The 25,536-nt window shown below is 48.8% G+C and overlaps 1 protein-coding gene across 1 annotated transcript; it reads right to left on the bottom strand.

Annotated features, from left to right (window-relative positions):
* Positions 1-486: 486 nt before the first annotated feature.
* TGM4 (transglutaminase 4) lies at positions 487-24,066 on the bottom strand. Its single transcript, XM_054192689.1, has 16 exons — positions 24,005-24,066; positions 16,585-16,620; positions 15,411-15,575; positions 10,222-10,401; positions 9,981-10,087; positions 9,541-9,670; positions 8,790-8,908; positions 7,255-7,362; positions 6,522-6,696; positions 5,942-6,080; positions 5,576-5,679; positions 4,475-4,726; positions 3,495-3,842; positions 1,996-2,165; positions 1,345-1,481; positions 487-809 (listed from the first exon to the last, which is right to left on the bottom strand). Exons 2-16 carry the CDS (start codon positions 16,592-16,594, stop codon positions 668-670), a joined length of 2,286 nt encoding a protein of 761 aa, XP_054048664.1. The 5' UTR covers positions 16,595-16,620; positions 24,005-24,066; the 3' UTR covers positions 487-667.
* Positions 24,067-25,536: the final 1,470 nt, after the last annotated feature.

Raw genomic sequence — 25,536 nt, 5'->3', positions numbered from 1 at the left:
GTGCAGGAGATGGTACTTCTTCCAAAAATACCTGAAACCCCCCGAAAGAAATTGGGTGGGAGGAAAGGAAGATGTATGAAAATGGTGTTTGGGGAGACTATGCCAGGTTGGCTCTTTTTGTTGTCTGAAGACAAAAAAAGGTGTATGCCTGTGCGTTCCCCGGATGGCTAGCTGGGAGGGGGAGGGAATTGCCCACAAGGGATTTGTTTAAAATATTTCTTGAGCTGTGCAGCGCGGCCTGTGGTGCGGTGAGGTCCCTGGGTGGCCTCCCATGTAGGACCACAGCCCTGCCTGGCTGGGCAGCCAAGCAGCTGCAAAACACCCCCTGGACGCACACCCACCACCAGCCAAACCCAGCACCTTCATGAGCTCCAATCCCCAGCTTGGGGTGGGAATGTCCCCCCGTGGGCTCAGAGCCATCCTAGCCCGGCGATACCATATAACCCAATCACGCAGTCGATTTTAATAAGCTTTATTGAATCACAATTAACTGCAATCAATGCAACCGTGCCCTTTAAGTCAATTTAATTCCCTTAGCTTGATGGGATTTTTGCGCTTTACTTGGAGATTACTATCTAGCAAGCAAGGAGGCAAGAAGTGCCCAAGACACGCAGCGGTGCTACACATTTAGTGAGGCCACCGTTTACACCCCGCCGAGGCACAGATCCTACTCGGTGATGGTGATGGCCTTCTCCACAGAGATCGCTTTGACCTGGGCCGAGGTCAGCTTGGCTACGATTTTCTTCTCTCCTACTCTCGTCGGAGTGCATATTACTTCAGACTTGATGATCCTACCGGGCTTTACATCCCTAAGGAGGAAGAAAAAACAAATAGTCCCAGCATCAGTTGTGGTTCTCATTTGCCACTTTCGAATCGTTTCACTTAAAGAAAGAGCTGCTGTGTGTATTTACGGTGGGTGTTTCCCTTCTCCTGTGACCAGCGTGCAGCAAGCGGGGCTCAGCACGGTGGCACTGGCTGGTGGTCCCAGCAATCCTGAGGACCTTCCCCAGACTTCCCCATACTCCTGAAGCACTAAAGTCGTCCCTGAAGGAAGCAGCTTTGTTCACACTGGCCGGGCAGTGCCCAACATCACGGCAGGAGCGCAGAGAGAGCCCCCGTCATGCCTGAATGCCCCGAGCACACCAACATCTGTGTGGGTCCTTATCTCTAAACATGTGGGTCTTTCTGCTGCGTGGACTGCACCCAAATGGGACGCGGTTCCGAACACAGCTTGCAAAGGGCACTGTTACTCCAAATCCTCTAACCACTTCTTCAAACGAAAAAAGAAAAAGAAACACAGCAGAGTCCCGCCACGCTCATTTCATTCTGGGCTCATCTCATTACCCCTGATTAAACGTTGCCATCTTAAATATGCCCAAGCCCTCCACCAGCAGCTTGCAGTTGTCCAGGGGCACGTTCAGCTTGTTCTTGAAGATGAAGGCACAGGCAAACTCCTCATTCAGTTTGGCTGTTTCTGGCATCTGTCAGAGGAGAAAAGAGAGAAACAAACCCAAATGCCGGGGATCAGAGAGGTCATAAAGATGCCGGAGCTGCTGCCAGTTTGCTCCTCACCACCAGCATGGTGGGGGACACCCTCTATATCCTTTCCACCCTCCCATGGCACCGTGTGCTCTGCCCCTCTGGCTGTTGTCCCAGCGCTTCTCTCTGGTTTCTCAACGCATTTTTCCTTCAGGTGGTAGAGCTGTGGGGTTGGAGATGGGCCCCATACAAACTGTTCTCTTCCATCCCCTTCCCTCCAGTAGGCCCTGCCTGCCCATTTTAGGTGGGGCAATAAAATCTTCATTTCGTGGCTGCACTCAAGTTTGAAATAAAGGTTGAATAGCCAAATAAAAGTGAAAACTAAAGCTGAGGACTGAACATCCCAGGAGGCAGCTGTTTGGGAGACACCCTGGGAATGCTACCAACCACCGTGGTGCTACAGTAAGCAGGGCTTTAACCCTCGTCCCCGAGGAGCCAGGCTGGTGGCTGCCTCACCTGCACGGTGATGGGGGGGTACTCGAATCTCATCGTCGTCTCCTTGGTGAGTTTGTCATTCGTCTCCTGGACCTCGGCAATGGCAGTGATGTGGATGAGCACTTCATCTTCCACCGAGGCCAGCGTCTTCATGTATGAGTCGGCTGCGATTTTCAGAGGGACCTTTGTCTCTGTGGGAGAGAAAACATGACTCGGTCCTTCATCACATACCCACGAACGGGATGGCAAATTTGTCTCTGGTGGTTGGTGCCTCAGGGTGCAGGATGAGGAGTATTTGCCGAGACCATCCTGCGTTTGGCCAGACCTGGGGGTCCCATGGGGGGAAGCCCCAGCTCGGCGAGTGGTCCCTGGCACACGCAGCCCACGGCAAGGGCGACTGAGCCCACACCATCCCCCTGCCAAGCCGGGCGCTGGCTTGGGCTCACATCCAGCATCTTGGCAGCCCTTGTCCCCAGCTGCCCTGGCACTCAGGAGGCAAAGGAGGGTGAGGTTGGGTACATTTAAGCCCGTGTCCCCCTGGGTTTTCTCTGAGGCACTACTTGCTGTAAAATTAGCAGCTTTCCTTTCACTTTAGATTTTATCTTTAATTGCCTGGACAAACATCCAGTGGCTCGGAAAAGCCCTGGAGTCAGCAGTGCTGGAGCCTGCAAGGCTTCCTGGCTCTTGGGAATCAAAGGAGAAAAAAGTCTGTCCTGATGTTTCCATGCATGTAGCTACCTTTGTGTCCTACCCCGCTGCATTTTGACAGCCACAATATACACGTGAAAACACTCAGCAATCACCAGCAGCAAAGATTGGTTGGGTTTTTTTTTGCAAGTGACTCAACGCTTGGAATGAGCAAGTGCTGTTAATTATTCATCGCTCATTAGTCTCTTGTTTAGCAAATTTCACTCACATTGCTGGGGATCAGAAATGCAACCCAGGTCGTGCAAAGATTCTCAGTGAACAGCAAACAGCTCTTGGGATCAGCCAGGCAGGCAGCCATGAGGTTGAAATTTGCTTGGGCGAAGAATTCAGAAAACAACACTCACCAGCGTCACCACCAGATGATTACCATTAGCATGGCAAGCACAAGACAAAAAAAGGTTGAAATTTCCTGCCATCTAAATCTTGTGAGGGATCTGACTCACTTGGATGCACCTGAAGCCTGTGGTGGCATCTTTGATGCTTACACGGTGAGGATGGGAGGGATATGCTCCAGCACACCTCGCTCACAGCATGGAAATGTCTGTCTGCCCACACCGATGTATTTCTAACCAGCTCATTGAAGCTGCAGCGCCTTCACATTTTGGTGCCCGCTATGGTGGGATCCCAGTCTATAACTGAGCCTCCCAAATGCAGTAACAAGAGAGGGAGGTAGCAGACAGACAATTTCGTCTCTCTGTGCCTTACAGAGCCAGGCACTGACCTATAGCGGAGCTATTATGAACCAGCTCAAGTGAAACCCCAAACTGCCACAGACAGGAGCCCACTGAACACAGCAAGCTTTCTGTGCCTACCAGAGTTGCCTTCAAGCTTGATGGTCTCCTTGATATAGCCAAGGCTGGCCTCGATTTTCCCAGTATAGGACTGCAGCTGGCAGGAGCCGGCAAGATTGATGGTCCAGTTCCCGGGAACAGAAGTCTTCACTGTGATGGCCAGTTCAAGGGGATTGCCAGGATACAAGGCGTCTGTATTGTTTATCTCAAGCTGCAGCCCAGTCTTGGAGACTGTCTCATGCAGGACCCCAGGCTTGGAATCCATGTCATCCACGGACATAGTCGAAGCAAAGCGTGCCCGAATTCCCATTCCTGCAGGGCGTATGAAGGAGGAAGCTTTCTGCATGGCCTTCCTTTCCTCTTCAGAACCTGGATGAAGAAAAAAGATGAGTGATAGGTGTATCTCAGTCTCTTCACCCAGAGCCACCTTCCCTTTATGCTTCTGCTGCTAAGCAGAGAGGATGCCAGGGCACCTCCAGCCTCTGCTCAGGAGATCCTCTTGTTTTACATTACCACCAGATGTAGCTGTAGTATTTTGGACTGAAAGAATTTCTTAGAGGATGGCTGCTCTTAAATTTTTCAGCCTAAGATTTTCCCACTCCTCACTGGGAAGGTTTTAACAGTCTGGCACAATATGGCTGGATCTGAGCACCGTGGGGAGGGAATGTGGGGGTTTTTTTTGTTTCCAATATGGGGAATGGAAAGACAAAAAGAAGGAAGAAATGAAGCAACGAGTCTGACCACTAGGTTGGTCACTCAGCCCATTTCTCTGACTGCCTGCAAGCTTGCTCCTGCCTACACCCTGAAGAGCAGCCTATAGGTGTCACTGCGGGCATGAAGATGTCCGGGAGCAGCGCTGCCTTCCCCAGGTCTCCAGGCCCTACACGGGGTTTGCCACTGCAGCTACCCTTGCAGTTTTCTCCTGGACAAAATGTTGTCGGGTGATCTACATGGCCAAGGGGTTCCTTTTTGGCACTACTCTAGAGGATGGGGGCTGTTACCTTCAGGGAACTTGTACTGCGCGGTGATGTCTTCCCGCTTGTCCTGCCCCACAGCTTTTGTGCTTATGTTCACGCCGACGCCTTGGGTCTCTGTGCTAATCTTGATGTACTTATCCTTGCCACGCACGTTCTTGACAACCCAGTAGACTTTGTCAGCATTCACTTCCGCATACACAAACTTGCTGTCGTAGGGCAAATAGACATCCCCGTCTCGTACAGCCTTCAGCGGGCATGGACCGCACTGGAAAGCACCTAGAAAGTGCATTCAACACCATTTGCTTTTCCAAATATGAGCAGAGCCTCCAATTTTTGTTCCACCCTCAGACCTACCCAAGCAGGAATCTGTGGCCATGGTAGTTGACTCTCAGCAGTAAATATTCCTCCAACTCAGTGCTGAACTCCAAAAGCCCCGATTTATCCCATAGCTGTTTGAGCTTTTGTATAGATGACCAAGGTTTAGTAAGAGCTTTTATGTGTTTCCCCTCAAATAATTTTAAGGTTTGAAAGTCAGGCTTGGTGATGGAGTCAACTGAGTCCAGCCACCTGTGTTTAATCTCCTGGCAATACGCCACTTTCTGCACAGCCTTGAGGATTAATGTTTTCTTTCCCACATCCAAATCCCTGCATCTGTGCAGGGAGGATAGTCACCAATTTTGGCAGTCACTCCTCTCGTTTACCAATGAACAGACTCATGGCTTCCTCAGGAAAGCTCTACAGAAAACATCTTCGTGGGGGAAAGCTGTGGCACCTCTTACTACAGGCTGCTTTGAGTCCTCAACTTCACCAAAGAAATCAGAGGATGGCAGAAAGAGAAGTTAGCTCTGATTTCTAGCTGTGCACTCAAACCTCTGAAATGACATTTGTGTCCCCAGAACGTCCTACAGGGTTGGTTTTCTGCCTGCCAAGAAATGCTGTTCCTCCCATCCCAGGCTGAGACAGCAGGAGTGAGACCTCTGGCTTTAGGATGTCACTCCCCAAGTACGTGAAGGTGTGCGTGTGTGTGGAGAATACATGCTTTGCTGACTGGGGACCATGGTTTTCATACGAAATGTCCCTGCCTCCCTTGGGAGTTGCAGAAGAGCCTTTCTAGGCAAATCCTACCTTGACTTTGCTCCTGAGGGGTTGAATCGATTGCCTGCCAGCCATCAAACCCTGACGGCAGGTCCATCCGCTTCATCCAGACGTCGTTCCACACATGGAAGTTCCTGCATGCATTTGCGTTGGAAAGAAAAGGAGTGAGCTGTTACAGCCAGAAGAGTCACACTCTCCTTCCTTAATCCTTAAGTAAGGGCAGGTTTAATGGGGATTTGCATGTAACCCTGTGAAACCCCAGTCTCTCCCTCTCTCTCCTGGGCAGCAAACGCAAAGCAGTAGGGAAATTCTCAAAGGAAAGGCTGCTGGGGCTGGAAAATGCAGTGCTGTGGGGTGGCACAGGGGGTAGGAAGCGTTAGCCCCCTTTGGCAGTACCAGACAGAGTCGAGGGACATCCGGTTCAGCTTTTCTCCGAATTCGTTGAGGTAAATGTCAACTCTCAGGTTCTCGTCTGTATCGTGCGCCGAGTTGAAGTTACTCACGCAGCGGGATGGGATCCCCAAGCAGCGCATGACTGTGGCACAGATAAAACACAGGATCACAAAATCACTCAGGCTGGTGGGCACCTCTGGAGATCATCTCATCCAACCCCTTTATCCACCCAGAGTCCGCTAGAGCAGGCTTCCCAGAACCGTGTCCAGACGGCTTTTGAATATCTCCAAGGATGGAGACTCCACAGCCTCTCTAGGCAACCTGTGCCAGTGCTCGGTCATCCTCACAATGAAAAAAGTCTTTTTTCCCCGTATTCAGAGAGAACCTCCTGTGTTTCATATTGTGCCCATCACCTCTGGTCCTGTCACTGGGCACCACTGGAAAGCCTGGTTGTATTTGCCCCACTCCCTCCCATAGGGTATTTATACACATGGATAAGACCCCCTGAGCTCAGAGGCACGGCAATTTGGCTTACTAGCACGGTAATTAGGACGGCGGAGAAGGGAGACGGTTCACTGTTTACCTGTAGTGAGGACTCCTGCGAAGACCCAGCATTGACCATAACTGACCGGTTTCTTCGTTTTGTAATACTGCTGCAAAATTGAGACGCTCCCCATCCAATCCAAAGGGGAGGTCCCTTTGTCATAATTCCCTGACCAGTTCCCCAGCAGGACACCACTGTCATCGTTGGCATTAACCTGTGGCCACACACGCATGCAAAGGAGAAAAATATGGGGATGAGGCTGAATGAGGCTTAAACCCCAGGGTCTTTGCCCACCCTGTGTCTCCCCAGGTGCTCCACGGCCCTGTGGCACCCAGTGAGGCTGCTGGTTCCAGCTAGGGGCTATCCTGGTTGAAAACCCTCCACCCGGATATCTAGAGGGAGGTGGCACCGCTGCTTGGGTTAGCTGTAACGCACTCTGCATGTTGTATCCTAAACCCCAGAGCTCCCAGAAGGGTCCCACAGTTGCCCCCCAAAACACAACCCTTGTGACCCTTGTGTTGGCCCTGCCAATGCAGCTGCTGGGGAAGGAAAATTGCCAGGGCAGCTGAACACTTTGGAGATGGGGAAATGCTGTATTTCGCTCGCCTCTTCCCTCCATCCAAAATGCCTCTGGCTCTTTCCTGGCGGTTTCCCAAAGGAACTCCTTTCAAATGCATCCCGAAATGGTGTTCAGGGCCCCGGGGAAAGAAGAACAAGTAATAAGGAGGAGGAAAAGGTGGAGGACCAAAGCACTTTTCCGAGAGAGGCGTACCAAAGCAGACATGGCTCTGGACACAAGCACAGGATCCCGTCTACTGCTCAGCCTGAGACTACTTTTATCCAGCAGATACATGCAGGCGTCCAAGATGAATTCCTCAAACTGTTTTGGAGAGAAAGCGGAGACATTTTTATACACCATTCTCAAACAGAATTAGCTCAATCACTACAAAGTCTATCTAAATACTTGGAGGAAAGTGTCTGACTAGTCCTAACTTCTAAACTTCCTTTATGATATTCAATTTTCAAGCCTACGGGGCATCCCAAAGCTGTTCTCTCCAAAGAAGGGCTTAAATGAAAAGCCACCTCAGAAGAAAAAAGCCTGTCTAGTGTGTCTTGCAAACACAGTTGGAACCTGACCCAACAATCTTTACTCCTGTGAGTTGTCCTAAGTCACCTACGTCATTTCCTTGCAACCCTGCAAATTACTCACATGAGTAATTAAAATGTAAGAGTGCTACAGATATTCAGTGTATTGACGTACGTACAAAATGAACCCTGGGAAAAAGAAAAGGTACATAAATGCAGATTATTACAGCAAAAGATTCCTAATTGCCAATTACTGATAAAGCTCCCTTAGGTCAAATTCGCAGAGGTGTCAAACATCCGATGCAATGAAACTTGGCAGAATATCAATACCAATTCTCATTGTATAACAGCAGAATAAATATTAGGATAGGAACAGCCCTCTGGAAAATGCCTTTTGGCCCCTTCACGGAAAAGGCATCAACACCAACACTTCTGCTGGGCTACCTATATCTTGCAGCTTGAAAACACAGACTTAGTAAAAAAAAATAAAAAACAAAAAAGAAAAAAAAAAAAAGAGAAACCCCTTCAACCCATATTCCACCATTTCTTAGTGAGGAAGTCTTTCTGGATAGGGTGCAGGATGCTCCATTTGGGTTCCTGTGTGCTTTCTACATGGTGCAAATAAACCTTCTCTCGCATCCACCTCATATCTCCAGCCTGAGCGAGTTTGTCATTTGCTCCGCTCCGCTGGAGTTATCTCGGAGGCAGGACAGAGGAACACCCTTCCTGAGAAGGCGGGCTGATTGTGTCCTGCACCCAACCGTTCACCACGCAGTCGGTGAAGGCACCACTTGAACGCTGACAGTCTCCGACAGTGGGTTTCCCCTATATTTTCCAGATCATGATGCAACAGGCAGAGCATCAGACTATTTTCCCCCCTCTCCACGGATCACGAGCAGGTTACCGATGGCTGCTGTGTTGCGTGAGAGCTGGGAGGGCTCTTTTCAACCAGAAATACTCTGCCCCCTGTGTCCTATGCCAGGGGTCTCGTGATCTGACTATAAACATGCCGTTAAACCCTGTTCTCAAGGTGTGGCTGGGGAAAACACTTAAGCAGACAAATGAAGCAGGTGAGCCCTCCCAGTGACGCTGGCAGGGTTATTCAAGCGCTTTGAGCTACTCACAAGCTTAAACTGTCTATAGGTCTAATTCATTGAAATGAACAGCTAAGGGAGAAAAAGGAAATAAGGGTAGTATCGCCAACAAGACAGCTTTTTTTACCTGTCCGAAATTCCAGGGTCTACCGTATATGCTGTATGCGGATCCAACATAGATGTAGCCCGTATCGTTGAGCACATACTCCTTTCTCTGCGCCTCATCGTCCAGGAAGACGACATCATCTGGAGCAAAAAACCCTCCGATGTTAGTTGGTTTGCACACACACTATACAAAATTTTCCTTGAAAAGCTAAACCGGGGGAGCTGGTGCTCTGTAACATTCACACCAAATGATGACTGTGCAGCACACACTTCTTTTCCTATAGTGGAAGAATTTCCTATAAGATTACTCTTTATTTTACCCCATAGGACTATTGCTATACGACCATTGCAGCGAAACACTTCCTTCTGAACAAACACTTTAGTGGACTAGGTAGACAGCAGAGAGAACTGGGGGACTGATGCCAACCAACAACGCACATTTTTTTGCCTGGTTATTTTTTTACCGGGATTTTAAGCCAACCCAGACTTCTCAGTTAACCCTTGTGCTGGCCCAGAGAAACAGAGAGGGGTGACACAGGTGCAGAGGTGACAGAGAGATGCCCCTTAACCAGGCACTGGGGACTTCCCAGTGAGGAACTGTCTCGTTGCTATTGCCCAGGTCCGTGCTGGCTCCGTGAGGATGCTGCTTGCGGTGTTTTAGGGGGAAAAAGCAATGTATGAAGGCAAGAGTGGAGGATAAATGTGAGGAGAAGCTCCCCAAGGGACAATCCCTGGCAGCAGCAATTACCACCACTGGCTGCGGGACCACTCACCTTCGCACCAAGGATTGAACAAAAGGTAGACATCACCATTTTCGGGCTTGTAAATGTTAGTCCCAGTCTTCACGTTCAGGTTGTATATTCCCACTGAGGCGCTGGGTGAGCTGGTGACAGACAGCAGGCACTGGGGAGGAGACAAGGAGAGATGGCATGATGGACCCTCCGCCACAGCCAGAGGAACAGCACAAGTACAGCACGAGCATTGAATGTGGTGGCCACGGGGATGCGTGTCAGGGAAGAGGGATGGGATGCATCCTGCATGCACAGTGGAGGAGCAATGAATGGAACAGGGCAAGGCTGCTACCCACCTAAAATTACAGGGCTAAGGGAAAGCAGGATGGGGGTTATGGGGTTTTGCTCTATCGCTCACAACGGACTCGGTGTTGCTGCCCTCCACCATTGCTGTGTGCAGGAGAACAGCCCGCGGGTTTTACCTCTTTGCCGCTGCTCTTGACGATGGAGATTTGCCACCCGCTGAGGTCCGGCTCCCGCCTTGGGTTCAGCGACATCAGGGTCCCCCTGGGCTTCATTGGCTTTTCGCCTGGAAACAAACCCAACATGAGATGTGGGAAGGTTGCACGGGTCTGCAACGTCCATGCAGTGCCCAGCGACAGGAACAGGCTGCCAAGGCTTTCCTGCTTTGCCCGACGGTTGAGGAGGGGGGGACCTACTTACCGATGCCAAAACGCAGTGCTAGCTTGTCGGAAGCCTTCAGCTCCCTGCTGAAGCTGAGCTGGATTTGAAAGGCCTGCCCGCGCCGCACCACCAGGTTCTTGATGTTGTACGCATCTGTGTGGTGCAGGCGGGTGTTCTGGCTCTTGAGAAAGTCAACCCCAGTGACCTTCAGTTCAGACCCTGGAAAGCCGTTAGCAGAGAGGGAGAAAGAAAAAAGAAAAGGGGGTTGATGGCAAATCGCTCAGTAAAGAGTTTTCTTCTTCTTAGTGGAGCCCTGTGGGTCACCAAAACATCAAAGCGTCCAGCGGTCTAAGCACAAGGAATCACATCAAGGATTGCCAGAGTTAATGGATGGTACAATATTTTTTATATATATATATTCTTACACACTATACTATACTATACAAAAATATAAAAATATGATATGATATAGTAATATAATATAATGTAATGTAATGTAATGTAATATTTAATATTATTTAATATAACGTAATATATGGAATGGAATGGAATGGAATGGAATGGAATGGAATAGAATAGAATAGAATAGAATAGAATAGAATAGAATAGAATAGAATAGAATAGAATAGGAATGGAATGGAATAGAATTACTTAGCATACGTATATAGATGTATATTGAAAGTCGTGTTGCTGGGATGGGTTATGGAGGCTGGCAGTGGTGAGAACGCTGCAGCAATCTGCCTGGAGCCGGGACAAGCGCCTGTGTTGGCCTTCGGCTATTTAGCCCCGGGTTGCTGTGGCATGCCTCTGCCTCCCTCCCTCGCTGCTCAGGGAGTCTGAGGGACGTTTGACCTCTGAGGTGGCCCTGGGTGAGTGGTGAATGAGCAGCCTGGGGGAGGTGGCAGCAGCAGGAGACATAGCGTGAGGATTTCTACCCCTGCTGGCATCCAGGCACCCAGCCGGCACCCCAGGACCTCTGTTTACGGGCAGCTGCCTGCCGCACGCCCTTAGGGCTGCCTCCTCAGCAGCCAAAAGGCTGGGAATGGGATCTCGCTGGTTTGGAAATCTGTGTCTGCTGGCCCACTGCCTGCCTTTGCATGCTGCCAGTTGGCTGGGGGTTCAGCAGCCATGAGCCAGCTCCACAGCCCGCCACGGGCCAGGAAGACGGCAGGACTGCAAGTTTTGTTGCAATACTGAAAGTCTTGCTTCTGCGAAGGTCTTGCTTCTCCCCTGAAAGTGGAGCAGGGACGCTGCATCCGCACACCATCCTCACAGCTGCTGGGGGGCAGCTCCGCTCCCCCGAGCATCTCGCGTGGGAGCCCACCAAAGGTCCCGACCACCACGGTGTCCCCGTGGGCAGCGCCCGCGGCACTGTCATGTCTTTGAGCCCTCTTCTCCTTGCTTCCACACACTCAGCTGCTTTGCTGGTGGCACCTCATCAAAGCCAAGGCTGTGACAGCGACTCCTGTTCGCTGCATGCCTGTGCCTTGCCGAGTGCATGGTGCATCAGCTCCTTGAGTATTACGAACGTTTCTTTGTTATTGCAGGTATGAAAACAACAGTAGTAGTAGCAGTAGCAGTATGAATAGCAGTAGTAATACGGACAGGTGAAGAAAGCGCTGCCTGCCAAGGCGTGTTCGGCTAGCGCTAAGGCAGCTGGAAAATTAAACCTCACTGTTGGGATTTTTATCTCAGCAAATTTCCCTCCGGTCAAAACTAGCTTTATATTAGCATTGAACACATCCTTCACAATTATCAAATAATAATTAACAGTAACTGTAATTGCTCCTTGCAAAATATAGCGCACATGGTCAAGCTGGAAGTGAACCGAATACGCTGAAATTCAGCTCCCCTCAACTGATGAGATCCCCAGCGTCTCTCGGATGCCATGAGCCTGGGAAATGGGACTCTTTGGGACTCTGGGGCTGATTCTTTGTATTTTCCTCTCAAAAGTTAATCCCAAGTAATACCACAACTGTCATTAATCAGCCTCTTGTAGATGTCTGTATATGTGAATCTTTGCAATGCCTTTTTTTTTTCTTCCCAAGGACTTGGTTTCTCCTACAACCCAAGTACTAAAGGAAGGTCTGGGGCCAGGAGCCAGCTGTGCTGCAAAGATGCTGCCTGTCTGGGGGGATGATAAATTTCATACCGACTGGTGCTTTTGCCATTTGACTTCAGCACAGCTTTGGACTCAAGCAAGAGACCCTGACAGGTGCCTCGCTCGCATCCGTTCCCAACACGGTGGCTGTTTTTGTAGGACACGGCATTTAAAAGCACCGTATTCTGGGCTGCTCTCCCCTCCTGCAACCCCGGACGGGAGTGGGGCTGGGGAAAAGGACGCGGGGCTCCGAGAGGCTCAACCTGGCACTATACCTGAGCAAAGAGCAAAGCCCTCGCGCAAAACTTGAGCAAAGAGAAAGCCCTCAGCTTGCCATAAAGATGGAGATTTGGGGGTTACTGCATGAGGCTTTGGCAGGCTGCCCAGGTGTGACAGGGAAAGCTGCATCATGCCAGAACATGGCTAAGCAGTATTTGGAAGTGTCTAACCTGTCTTGTACCTGCCCATTAAATATCCTTAAAGGATCAATTCCATGTTAACAGTAGGGAGTAACAATACTTATGAGGCACTTGCCTCATAAGTGATTCAGTAGATATGGGAGAGTCAGGAAATTTAAAACCACTTACGATAACTTAGAAATTAACAAGTCAAAGGCATAATAGTTGAAGGGATTAGTTCACCAAATGTCTTGACAGATTTGCAAGGAACCGGGGCAACCGTACTAACTTGAGTATCAACATCCCTAACATCGAAGAAGCTGAAATCTGCTGGTAGCTGCTGTGGCATGAGGGATGCCGCAGGCGGGGCCGGATCCGGGGCAGGCTGAAATCAGTGGCATGCTTCCCACTGTGACCTGTGCCAGACAGTGACTGCAGCCTTGAGTAAACTGAACTGACCGCCCATGGATCCCCACCAGATTACTACCTCCCTGTATTTCTTCTTAGTAACTATGTATAATCCATATTTATCTTAATTACATAACAGTTATCCATGGTACAGCAAATAGACTTAAAATCGACCATCACCTTTCGTTAACTGATTTCATTTTTGAGTGGTTTTTGTTTGCTTGCTGCCTGCCAGATGCCAACCTCGGGCTGATATTTTGCGCAACGGGGTGTGTGTGTGTGTATATATGTCAAAAAATTTCAGCTGAAATTACTTAACCCTCTTGAGAAGGATGAAGGGTAAGTGCGTCTTCCCGAATATTAACGAAACTCCAGCCACCAAAGCTGCTTGACTTTGTTCCTTATGAAAACCCTGGCGCTCGGCTGAGAAAATACCAGAAAATGTCCTCGTGATGGGAGAGGGCTTTGGAGGAATATGGGAGCTGAATGCATAGGATGTCTGTGGGAAAGGGCCCTGGGGAACCTTTCCTTCCATCATTTCCTAACTTAGGGACTGCATTTCCATCCCTTGTTTCTGGAAATTGCTGGCGTTGAGGATGCACAGAGAAAAACTGCAGAGAATAGATGCCTTGGAATACGCCCTGACAGTGCAGAAAGCGGTGCCAAGGACCTGCACCCGCACAGCGCTGCACTTATTCCTGTGCAAACACACCCGTGATACCCTGTGATCTGGCTGGTGTGGTGTCCCGCGCCAAGAAAGGCTGTGGAGTGAGCCAGCGGCACACCCATCGCCATGTCCGAGGGGGCTTGGCCGCAGCCCACCCTCCCCGGGCAGCCCCTGCGTGCCGCTTTCGGCTTCCTCCTCTGCCTCCTGCCCAGGGCACAGCGACGGACACCCGCATACCCTGTGCCTGGCTGCCTGCAGGTGCCCCGGTTTGTCAACATGGCAATTACTGATTTGTAGCAGAGCTGAGCACGCCAAGAACGTGCCCGCTCACGGGACGGAGGCTCGAGCTGCAAGAGGCAGCCCTGGCTGCGCTGGCTCCTGGGGCAGGCCAGAAGCAAACCCAAATCCTGCCAGATAACTTCTTCCTTTTTTTTTAAGAAGAAATTTCAAGACAGTATTTTTACATTTATCTCCTAGTTCCATGATTTATCCCTTCTAGAGCTCCTTCCAACACTAACCCGCTGGCCCCATTGCATGCTACCTTCCTGGGAAGATGTTCAGAGCTTCAAGAGCACAGTGATCACCCAGAACAAAAACAGGGACATGAAGACTTTGCGCTGGGTCCTTTTTTATCTTGAGGATGAGGTGATGGGGTTTAGAAAACATATTAACACAGAGCAGAGTCTTTATAGCATGCCTGGCTTCAGTGGGAATAATGGCTGCTTAGGACAGGATGGGATCCCCAGGGATGGGAACTGTAGTTTTGCAAGAGAGCGCCAAATTCGAACACCTGCATTTACTCCTCATCCTTGCCCAGTCTCCCGCAAACACTCTCACATCCCTGAGACATGAGAGCACATCCCGAAGATGCTGCTGTCCAAGACTTCCTGGAAAACGTCAGCTCATCCACACCCAGAGTAGGAAGGTGGGAAATGGAGGGGCTCGGAGCGCTGCCAGGACACCCTTCTCCTCCTGATGGCTGTGGAGACCTGCTCCCGGCTCCACTGCAGGCACCAGCCAGCTCGCATGCAAGAGCTGCTCAGCTACACCCCAAACCGCAGGGGTTTTGGGCATCCTGGGGTTGGGCTGGCCCAGGAGCGCAGCCAGCGGTGGTGGTTCAGCAGCTGCTACAGGACTGACCCAGGCACCTTTCTAGGTAGGTGCAGGATCTTCTGACAACAGCGCAGGCAGGATGGCCACGGGACAGAGCTCAAGTCCAAATAAATACCTTTTCTGGTTATTTTGAAACTTCTGTCAGATAGTATGAGCCATCACTTAAGAGCAATAATCTACATGATTAGGTAGACTGAAAGAAAGAAATTCACCTTGACACCGAACAACTTTAGAAAAGCTGTGTTTCTTTCCTATTATCACCGGTAAATCCCAATGTCTACAGGTTGATGAAAAGTGATGAAAAGTGGTTTCCATTTTTCAGTTGGTTACTCATCCGTCAAAACCAGAATTTGCGCAGCCAGAGCAAACCTATCCCCCATGAGAAGCGGTGGCTCCGAGACACCTTTCCCCAAGGTGTCACCCACGGCAGTCAGAGGGGTGAGAAACCCTCCACCTCCGCTGGAGCTGCCATCCTCCCTGCAGGACACCTGCCAAACTGCACATCTAACATAGGCTATCATATCAACCATTAAGAACTCACCAGTGTTACCGCTCATGGTTCTTGTCGGTGTTCTGACCCGAGGTGCCTGTGATGCCAGCAGCTTCTGAGCTCCTGAGTAGCCTGTGCCACTTGCTTCTGAGTGTGGAGAAGGAAGACGGGCTGCCCTTTTTATCAGTGTCTTGCTCTGAGGTGTCAGCAGGTCCACTGCCAAGGGGTGGTGTTTAGAGAAAGGAAGTTCATGTGGAAAAAAAAAATAAAAAAAATGACTACAACTCCCTCTGCACATAGTCAGACCCTGAAAAACAGCGAAACTTAAATCCCGACTCACATGTAAGGTGGATTTGCACAATCAGATGACAAGTGGACAGACCCTTCACTGACAAACAGTAAAATCATGGGCTAGATGAGTAACAATGCACCTATGCCCTAACATCCAGGTTACCGGGATTGCAACTCAAGGGCTAACTTTAGAAGGCATGCACAAACATTTAATCCTTAGGAAAACACAGTTCCCCATTCGGACTAAGTTAATTTTCTTTGAAGTTAATGAGATTTTTTTCATCACATTTGGGAAAGAAGTACTTGAAGCTGTGGGACTTTACAAGACACGCACATTTAATCCTTAGGAAAAAAAGAGTTCCCCATTCGGACTAGTTTAACTTTCTTTGAAGTTAATGAGATTTTTTTCATCACGTTTGGGACAGAAGCACTTGAAGCTGTGGGCTAAAATCCTGGCCCCCTCCCCATGGGGTCAGGTGGATGTCTGAGGAGATAGCCCAGAGGGAGCACCGGGTGGGAAAGAGGAGAAACAGGCCATGTCCAGGAGGAGCAAGAAACGTGGTGGATCAGGCGCCGTTTGCTGGCATCAACTTTTCTCCATCAATTTAGGTAGCTAGGTATACTTCAGAAGGACTGTTTCATTGGGTGCTGAAATGTTGGTGCAAGCTAGGTGCTGAGTTAGTAAATCCCACCCTTCGGGCATGTCACTGCTTGCTGGCAGGTGTACCTTGGGTGTCCTTACTTGAAAGCATGACTAGCGCATCCCAGGGCACTGAGGGTTCAGCACACATCTATAATCTCACAGGACATCTGCATGAACATCTGAACCACCAACGTTCTTAGTGGATGGAGCATCACTCACCATTCAGCACCTGACAATGTGCTGGCAACTACAAGTTTCAGTATTGAAAAAAACACCACGGCCCCAATTTACCTTTCAGCATTGCTTTTACTCTGCATTTCTTTCCTCCTGGAAGGCAAAAGACATTTTTATTTAGAACCAGCGTGACATGAAGTAAAGTATACATGGAATGTCAGTACAATAACGTAACCAATAATAAATGTAATCTGAACATTTACAATGTATATTACTGATTTCCACTACATTGCAGCAACAGAGTAATCCACTTCATCTGAAGGCACTAAGAGTAGCTTTCTAATCCAGTCTCAGCCTGCTATATTTATATATCTTTCCATGCCTGGTTGGAGGCAGCTTAAATTGGGTTGACAAAGTAGTCCTACAGCAAAAACTACAGCCTGTTGCAAACAAGAATGGGTTGATGTTGGCAACGCTTTGCCCCCGAAAACATTTTATGCAGGTGCATGCTGGAGGGCCAGTGGTGGAGGCAGGGCATCTATTCATCGGGAACAGCCACATTTCCAGTCTTATAGGGTTTTTGCAAAAGCCCAATTTCAACAGCGTGCATGTTCTGACCCTGACTTTGAACTTCAGACTTTGAGGAAAGAATGTAGAAATTAGATCGGTGTGGGTTCTGCCCTGCCATGAACATACTTCATCTTGGAAGGTGGTTGACCTTTTCACCATCTACGGGAATTTTTGGTTTATGCCAGCAGACAGCACCCAGCTTGCAGTTCAGTTCTCTTTTCACTTTGTGCAGCTGCTAGTCTTGCCTGCTCCCATTACCTTTTTCTATGCACTGGTAGTATCTCAATTCAAGGGAACTAAACTTGGCATGTGGTACAACACTCCTACATGAGCTTCCTCTCCTGGCTCGTACAAGCTTGCCCTGCCAGAAAAGGCCATTGAACTGTAATACTTTCCAAGACAGCTGTTGGCAAGGTCTGAGAAAAGGAATTTCAACTTAAATTGCAGGAATGTTTTCCAAAGGCATGGTTTCAGCTTGGTTCATGTTGTCAGCAGGTGATCTCTGTCCTTCCTACAGGCAAATCTCCTTTTGAACTTGCTGGCCAGACTGGCCAGAGTAGCTTGCTGTGGTTCAGCAGTACGGCTTTTTTTCCTCCTCCTTGGAGAAGCTATGAAAAATACCAGCCCTTTTGAATTTTTTTTCCCAAACAGTTACAATAGTTAATCACTTCAATCTGCTAATTAACAGAGGCAGGAGATGACATCTTTTTCACAAGCAATCTCCAGTTTATTACCAATAACTTCAGCGACTCACTTCCCAGCTTGCAAAATCAGACACCAGAGGCTATCAGCCTTATCTGCATCTATCTGCCTCAAGGTAAGTCACCTTATTAGCTGGCATAAGAAGGTAATAAAATGCAAACAAATAAAATCAGAATTCCTCAGTGGCTGCTCCCCTATTTACAAGCTTGCCCTTTGTCTCAGGTTTTGTTTATTTTATGTATCAAAACCAGCAAGGACAAGTCAGAGTCCCAGAGTACGACCACAGATAGCGATGCCAAGTAGGAAGGACATGAAGTGCAACCCAATCCTTAGCCTTACAGTTTTATTCACTGTGAGCCCATGTGTAGTTAAGGAGAAGTTGCCTTTTGTAATAGTAATATACCAACCTACATTTTTTATAATCATTTAAGGCTTCACGTTGCTTCTGTTTTGTTGTTTTGCTGGGTTGTTTGTTTTGTTTTGTTTTGGGATTTTATAGTTTTGTTTTGTTTTGGGTTTTTTGTTGTTTTGTTTTGTTTTGTTTTGTTTTGTTTTTTAAATATGTCCAGTCAGAGTAACGCTCAAAATAAAACACAGATCAAAAGTACCACAGATTTCCTTTTCGGCACTCTGGAAAGGTGAACTAATCCTTCCAGTTGCCTTGCAAAGTTGTTCCAAGGTGCCAAGGGGTGAGTGGTGCATCCGCCAAGGTACACACATGTACAGCCCATGTCTGGGTCCTGAGGGCCACCGTGGTGAGAAAGTGCCTTCCACTGGCCACAGCAGAACTAATGCCACGTGTACCATCTAGTATGTGTTGAGTCCTTCCTGAATCACAGCCTAGGGAATAGTAACTAAGGAGAAGTCTTGGGAAGATAAAAAGAAAAAAACCCACAGAGACAGAGCATCTGGTCCATCTCTTTTGAGCTGGACCTTAGTCAAGGTGCTACGTTGGTCCTCCCCTCACTGTTTCATTACGCTTGTATCTTAGTCATTAAGAATTTCCCAGTAGTGAGATGTATCTCATCCACGTAATGACCCTGACATGTTGTGCTGCTGTTACTCTGAAAGGAGTGTTGATCTGATCACTTCTCACTCGTGTACACCAACCATGGGCCGTGACAGTGGCCTGTCAGCTGCACCCTGAGGGCATCCCATGTTTCCAGCAGGCACATTCTCTTCTAATCTAACGTGAGCCAACTTGTTTCAGGCAATTGGACGTCAGGGGTTGATGCAAGATGGCCAAGCCCAGATCTTAACTGATTCCAAGTTGTCTGGCCCCAGCTACCTGGTAAGGAGTTTCTTACTGGGAAATACCAGAGAAGTGATTGATGCCAATAAAATCACGACAGAAATTCCATTCTTTCCTTCTCACTGAACTTTGAAAGAGGGTTTTTGGACCTAAAGTTAAGGATGTAGGTGACTAGCTTTGGGCATTTACCTCCAGAAGGAATGAAAACTGTATTGCTTTGTGCCCAACCCAGCACCACCCAGGGAGTCTGTTCGTGAAGAAGGCAAAGACAAAGAGAAAATAGAGACCACAACTACACATATACCAGATGTAGGCTTATGGTCTTGTGATCCCTACTCAGACAAGATGTTCTTGTGCAGCACTTTCCCTGCCCTGAAAGAGAGTCCTGTGGTCATTGCAGGAAATTGAGGTTTTAGGCCAAGGTCATCTTAGAAAAATACAGAGCTGCTTTAACAGCAAGCCAAAATGCTATAATGTTAAAATACCTTTTCTGGTTATTTTTCAAGATCCCTTTCTCCTTCTCTGGCTGAGACACAAGAGGCAAAATTCCAGAATCAGTCTAGATATGGGGAGCAACTATGCACAACGGTTGAACTTGGAATTTCAGTGCTATGACTGCTTGACCCACAATTCTGGTACAACTGTTTTAGACTGGAAACACCAAAATAAGCATGCTCCAGTGCTGAAAAGATTCTGTTATGTATTGGATTAAATGACTCAGGATAAGATACTTCTGCTTCTTAGCAAAATGCTTTGGAATTTTGTGCAATAGATGACAAAAAAAGGTCTCCATTGTGTCACTTCTTCCAGACAGCACCTTTTTTTTTAAATAAAATTGCCTTCTTTTTGAACCTGTGGAAACCACCAGTGTCTGCTGCATCCAATAGGCAGGAGTTCCTCAGCTGAATGACACACTGTAGGAGAAGGAAGCTGCTCTGGCCTTGAAACTGCTTCTTGCTAGCTTCCCTTGTGGCCCCTGACCTTATGGTAGAGGTCAAAAGTTATGCCAGCTTACTTTCTCCATGCAACTCACGGTCTTGTCAGCCCCCGTTCCAAACCACTACCGTCTTTTTCCACACTGAAGGGCCCTAGCCTGCAAACTCACTCCTCATGCCTTCGTCCCACCCCATCACGAGACCCGAGATGGGGAGAAGGACCCCCCACCCTCCCCCACCGTGCGATCCGACAGCCGGCAGTGTGTGCTTGGAAAGGGTCCAACGGGGTGGGTGCAGTGACTCCGGGGCCGTATCCACCCTACTGCCACTGACCCATGAACTAACTTCGAGTGTGCATGTATGACCACACTGACTGATTGCAGCGTGGACGCATATCCACAGACTACACCTAAAGCAAACAATATGAAAAGGCATGAGGAAAAATAAAGCAAAAGAGGGCTGCAAAAAATAAATGGTAAGGGCAAGGAAATCAATAGCACAAATATTGAATCAGGGATAAAATAGTTTATCCATGTATTAAAAACAGCTTCGGAGAACAAGGAAAATACTGACAGAATACCTTCCCACCTACAGGATATGTGTTTGGTTGCATGTGTCTAAGTGAGAAAACAGAAACTTGCATGCCAGTGTCTTCAAGGAACATTTCTTTCTGCAGGGGTGGTGCGACAGCTTCTCCCATCTGTTTATGTGGGTGTGTGTGTCTATATACATATAGATGTACACAGTCCACAGATTACAGGTCAGATTATGCCATGCCGCATCCCCACTGGCCAGCAGCATGACTGAAATCACTACGTGCTGGGAAGGGAGAACCTTCCTAGACCAGTAGGATTTGCAGGAAGGAGCTGGTCCCGCCCGGCGCTGGAGACCCGGCTCATGTGCTGGAGGGGAGCAGACCTGAGGCATGGTGAGTGCAAAGGCTTTGGCCACCCCTGGACATGTGGATGTCACGTTCAATAGCTTTTTGGTATGATGGGATTGACTGAAGGCAGGGATCTGTGGTTATTTGCCCTGAAAAGCAAACAAGCCAGCATGCTCCTGCTCACACCTCTCTGTAGCATCCAGGCCATTGCCTTTCACAGCAGCATGAGGTGCTCCCGCCTTGGCGCGGAGCAGTTCCATGCCCACCAAGGATGCTCAGGGAGAGTTTTCGTGCAGTGCTGGTTCCTGGCAGAGCCATGCCTGTGAGTTGCCTAACTCGGGAGTGTCCTGAAGTGAAGGAGTCATTCGAAATGCCTCCTCTCTGGATGAGGAAACAGTTGCTTGGCAGCAGGAAATGTGGCGTTTGTCATGCTTCATCCTTCCCTGGGGCACTGATCATTTCTCCCTAAGTGTTGCCTTAACTTACTGAAAGCCCTGGCTGATGTTCAGACCACGGTCATGAACTGAGAGCAGGTCACCATGCCAAGCAGAGTTGATGGACTCTTATCTCTTGCTGCAAAAACAAAGAGGCTGCGCTTGCCTCAGGGGAGGAGGGGAGCTCCTCACGCGGCCAAGCCTCAGCCCCAGCTCCCACAGGTGGGACGAAACCCCTGCCCGCTGCAGCCTCTGAGCCAAGCGAGATTGAGCGATGAGTTCAAATTGTACGTGCCTCCAAAAAGCGGTGGTACCATCTGCCACACCCCGCTTACTACCACTCTTTCCAGTCCTCCCCTCCCATTCATTTCCGTTGTTGCACTGGAGCCTCCGTGCGGTGCAAGACCCGTGCAGGGATGAGCAGGGTGTGCATCATCTCCCCCCAGCAAAATGGGAGCGGGAGGCCCAACCCAGGAGCTCCCCAGGCATTAACACAGCACCAGCAATCCCTCAGGACTTCCAGGGCGTGCAGTAGCCCCGGGAGCTGTTTAGGAAGTGTTGGCAATTAGTACAGCCATTCATGGCCACTTTTCCTTAAACCCTGAGGAAAAATCGAAACAGTCAAAGAGGGTTATTAAACAATCAGAAACCAAAACGTTTCCTTGAAGGGTGAGCAGAGAGGCTGGTTGGTTGCTCAGCAGGGCAAACAGTGTTCTGTGTATGTCAAGGGCTGCTACTGGACATGGGTGGCTGCGGTGCTGTATGCAGCTACGGGACGGAACACCGCAAGGTCCAGGCTTCCCGGTGCCTTGGTCACCCCATGCTGGGCTGCTGCAGCTGGTCAGCGTTACCCTGCCCTAGCAGCCACCGCCAGCTTTGCACTCAGCAGGCTGTCTTCTCCACCAGCAAACGTTCGACTGCACAAAGCACTCCGTTATCGGCATCTAAGTACGGTGGGGTCCTTCTCCTTTGATAACAGTACATTCGTTTTCAGGGGATGAATGCGTAGGCAAGTGCCTGTTATGGTTTCTGTGGTTAGCCAGCAAGACCCTGGTGACCTAGGTCTGTATGGTTTCTCAAGGAGGAACCTCCTTTCTGTGGCACAGCTGCACTTGACGGGAACTGCCAAACTTGGAAGCAAAAGGGCAAACCATCTTCAGTTACAGATGGTATTTCCCATTAAATCCATCCAGAGGTCACGGAAAGCCCAACTTCCTGCGCAGATGTGATCATCACTAACACTAGATTGGGTCAGTTGAGGTCTGGTCTAGCTGAGCCTCAAAAACCTCGACGGGTGGAGACTCTGCAGCCTCTCTGGGCCACTAACCTCCTGGTGACATTTTTTTTTTCCTGATGGCCAACTTGAAACTCCCAAGACATAACCTGTGCCTGTCACTTCTTGTTCTGGCCATTTCTATGAAGCGGAGCTTGGCTCTGTTGTCTCTGTAACTCCTCTCCAAGCATGTGTCAGCTGTTATGAGGTCAGCCTGAGCCTTCCTCTCTCCAACATGCCCACATGCCCCAGCCTCTCCTCGTAAACCATTGCCATCTTGGAATCCTTCTGCCAGACCAGTTTCCCAACACCCCTCTTGAACTGGGGGATCCAGCGCTGGAACAGGTACAGCCATTGACTACATTAGGGCCCTGAAGGGCACCAGCAGGACTGACTGGCCCTGCCCAACCCCCAGGGCTTTCCCCCAACCCTGTCCATGGCCTAGGACCCCATTTCAGGTTTTTCAGACAAGTCACTCACCTTTTTTTTTTCGTGTTAAACTATCCAGAAACAGATTTGCCTTAGAAAAGGCACTGAAACACCCAGCCCAACAACCATCTCCCACCTGAAGTGAGATGTTGCTTTACAGTCTAAAATATTCTTCCTCAGGACCACATTGTCACAAAATGCAGCCTTCTTGCAATCCTTTCCCTTAAAACGTGATGTGGCACAACACTGCACACTCTCGATTTTTTAGAGGCAAACTTCTGGCTCTCCTGGGAAGGCTTTTACCACCGACTGGAGCTCACCCCAGATTTTTCTCCGAGACCAAGCGAGCTGCAGGCACTGTACAGTTTGCTATGGATGAGTGTCCACTCTGTGCAACTCCCCTCTGCAGCCCTCGAACCCCCAAAACGAAGGCTTGCTGCTGGCACCAAGAACACATCAGATTAGCACCCATTTATTCATAACTTCATGGTTTTTCTGCAACAGCCAAGGTCAGAGCCATTCTTCTGGTGTGTTGAGTCACCACGACTTCCTCCTTCAAAAACAGCCCACAACTTGCGGTTATTTCAGTGGAATTAAGCTTTTGTGACATCCTTGCAATGTGATCAATATCTAAGGTCTCTGCAGAGTCAACACAGGGGACTGAATCAAATTCCTTGAAAATTTCAAATATACCAAACTCGGCAGAACAATCTACCCATCTTATTTATCACATCCACTTCTACTACTTATCACCCAGGTAAACATACCCTCCTTCAAGTTATTTTGATATATGCTGTGACTGAGCTGTTGTACAAACCTTCCAAGTTTCAGTGGCTCCTTGTCAATGACAACAGGGATATTTCTCAGGTTTTATGTATAGTTCTTTATCTAATCAGTCAAACTATGCTTTAAGGTTCAACTGCAACTATAATTTCATTTGGCTTTGTTCCTTGTAAAGGTATACACGGTATTATTTACCTCAGAATATAATACTCTTGGACCTTGCTTATACAACAGATTTTTCAAAACATTTCCCACCGTTAATTCAAGAATACTTACTTCAGCCTTCATGAGCGACATTGGGAGCCTTGCTGCTAACCATGCATCTGCTGCTTCTTCTGTTTAAAGTGTGACATGCTATAGCCCTGCCTGAGGAAAATCTGATGAACAAGATGCTGAAAAATTAGTGTTGTGTTTGAGAATGAGGGGAAGGTGTGGAAAGGACTCATTACAGCCAAAACCCGGAAGATGTGCAAACAAAAGCATATTTTGCTGGAATTTGAGCGGAATGTGTGCCCGAGACTATTCTCTAAAAACACCTCGGTTCGAGCGGGGAAAAACTCCATGCAAGCACACTACTGTATTTCCTGCATAAGGATAACCCACCTTCTGCCCTGGTAAACCAAGGTCGTACAGTTAGCTATGGTCTTCAGCCACCTTACAAGGTCTACCACATTTGAACCGTTCACTCTTCAAATGCAGCTCACTCCTTAGTCTCACATCACTTTTTTTTGTGTGTGTGTGTGTGTGTGGTCTAAAAATATCTATAAATATTAAATTTCAGCCACTGAGCTTTGGACAGTGTTTTAATTTGGAAATGCGGGTACCTTCAGCCACATTTTGGATGCCCACACATGAACCATCTATCAGAAGTGCACTGCCTCGCCGTACGGCAATTGCAGTTGTCCTTGCAGCCCTGGCACCACGCTGACAAGCAACACCAGCAGATGTGGGCTAAACCCTGTGCACACAGAGGGATTCTGCCAAAAAACGCACCCTGCTCGGCAATCTTTTCCTCCCACAGGATTGGAGGAAAACTCATTTCCATTCCCACCTTCAAGTACTTAGAGCAGCGAATTTACAGCCCTCATTTACGTACTTCCACCAAGTAAAATGCTGCCTACGCTTCCTGCACATGTGCAAACATCTCCTAGACCTTGACCTCCAACAATGACTGTAATAAAGAAATGTCAGTTTTGAGAGAGTCCATGCTAACAAACTTTCCAAAAGGCTTGCTAGGAGGAGGGGTAACAGCCAAATTAACCAAAGAGGAGAGAGTCTCATCCTTCTCCTGCTGTTTGCGCAAAAGCGGCCACAGCTTACAGCTGGCTGAGAGTTAATAACAAGGGCAAACAAATGCGCCTTGCAGCCTTCATGACTTCTTCATCATCTATGAAAGGCTAAGGAGACCTGATGTACTTTGGAATGCATAGTTCCTGATTGTCATCTCCGCAGACCTATGTGAAGGATGCCGGGTCACTGTGCCAAGTTCCTGCTTCCCAGGTGGCTGGACATGTCCCACTCTTTCTCTCTCTGCTGCTACCCAAAGAGCTCCTCAGGTGCAAAGACCCATGTTGGTAAGGAGGAAAGGCACTCAGAGCACTCTGCCCATTTCCCCACCACATAGGCGGCTCCTCTCTTTGGAGGGGAAGACTTATGAGCACGCTGAGGGAAGAGACAAAGGCTTTGCCCCTCCTGGGACATGGGTGCCAGATGTGACGAGCTAGGATGCTCTCCTGAAGCACAGGACTTGGAGCAAACAGCTCCCGCCGCCTTCTGGGGACGCTGACTTTTCACCTTTCTGATACAAG

Source organism: Rissa tridactyla, chromosome 2 (assembly GCF_028500815.1).
Source record: "Rissa tridactyla isolate bRisTri1 chromosome 2, bRisTri1.patW.cur.20221130, whole genome shotgun sequence".
In the NCBI taxonomy this organism is placed as follows: Eukaryota; Metazoa; Chordata; class Aves; order Charadriiformes; family Laridae; genus Rissa; species Rissa tridactyla.
Note: the sequence above shows the minus strand (reverse complement) of the source record. Positions and strands in the feature narration are given on the sequence as shown.

Coding starts and splice junctions, on each gene's coding strand:
- TGM4 (XM_054192689.1), bottom strand. Junction 8,909..9,540: donor GTTCAATCCTTGGTGCGAAG/GTGAGTGGTCCC, acceptor TTTTTGCTCCAG/ATGATGTCGTCTTCCTGGAC. Junction 2,166..3,494: donor CAAGCTTGAAGGCAACTCTG/GTAGGCACAGAA, acceptor TCTCTCCCACAG/AGACAAAGGTCCCTCTGAAA.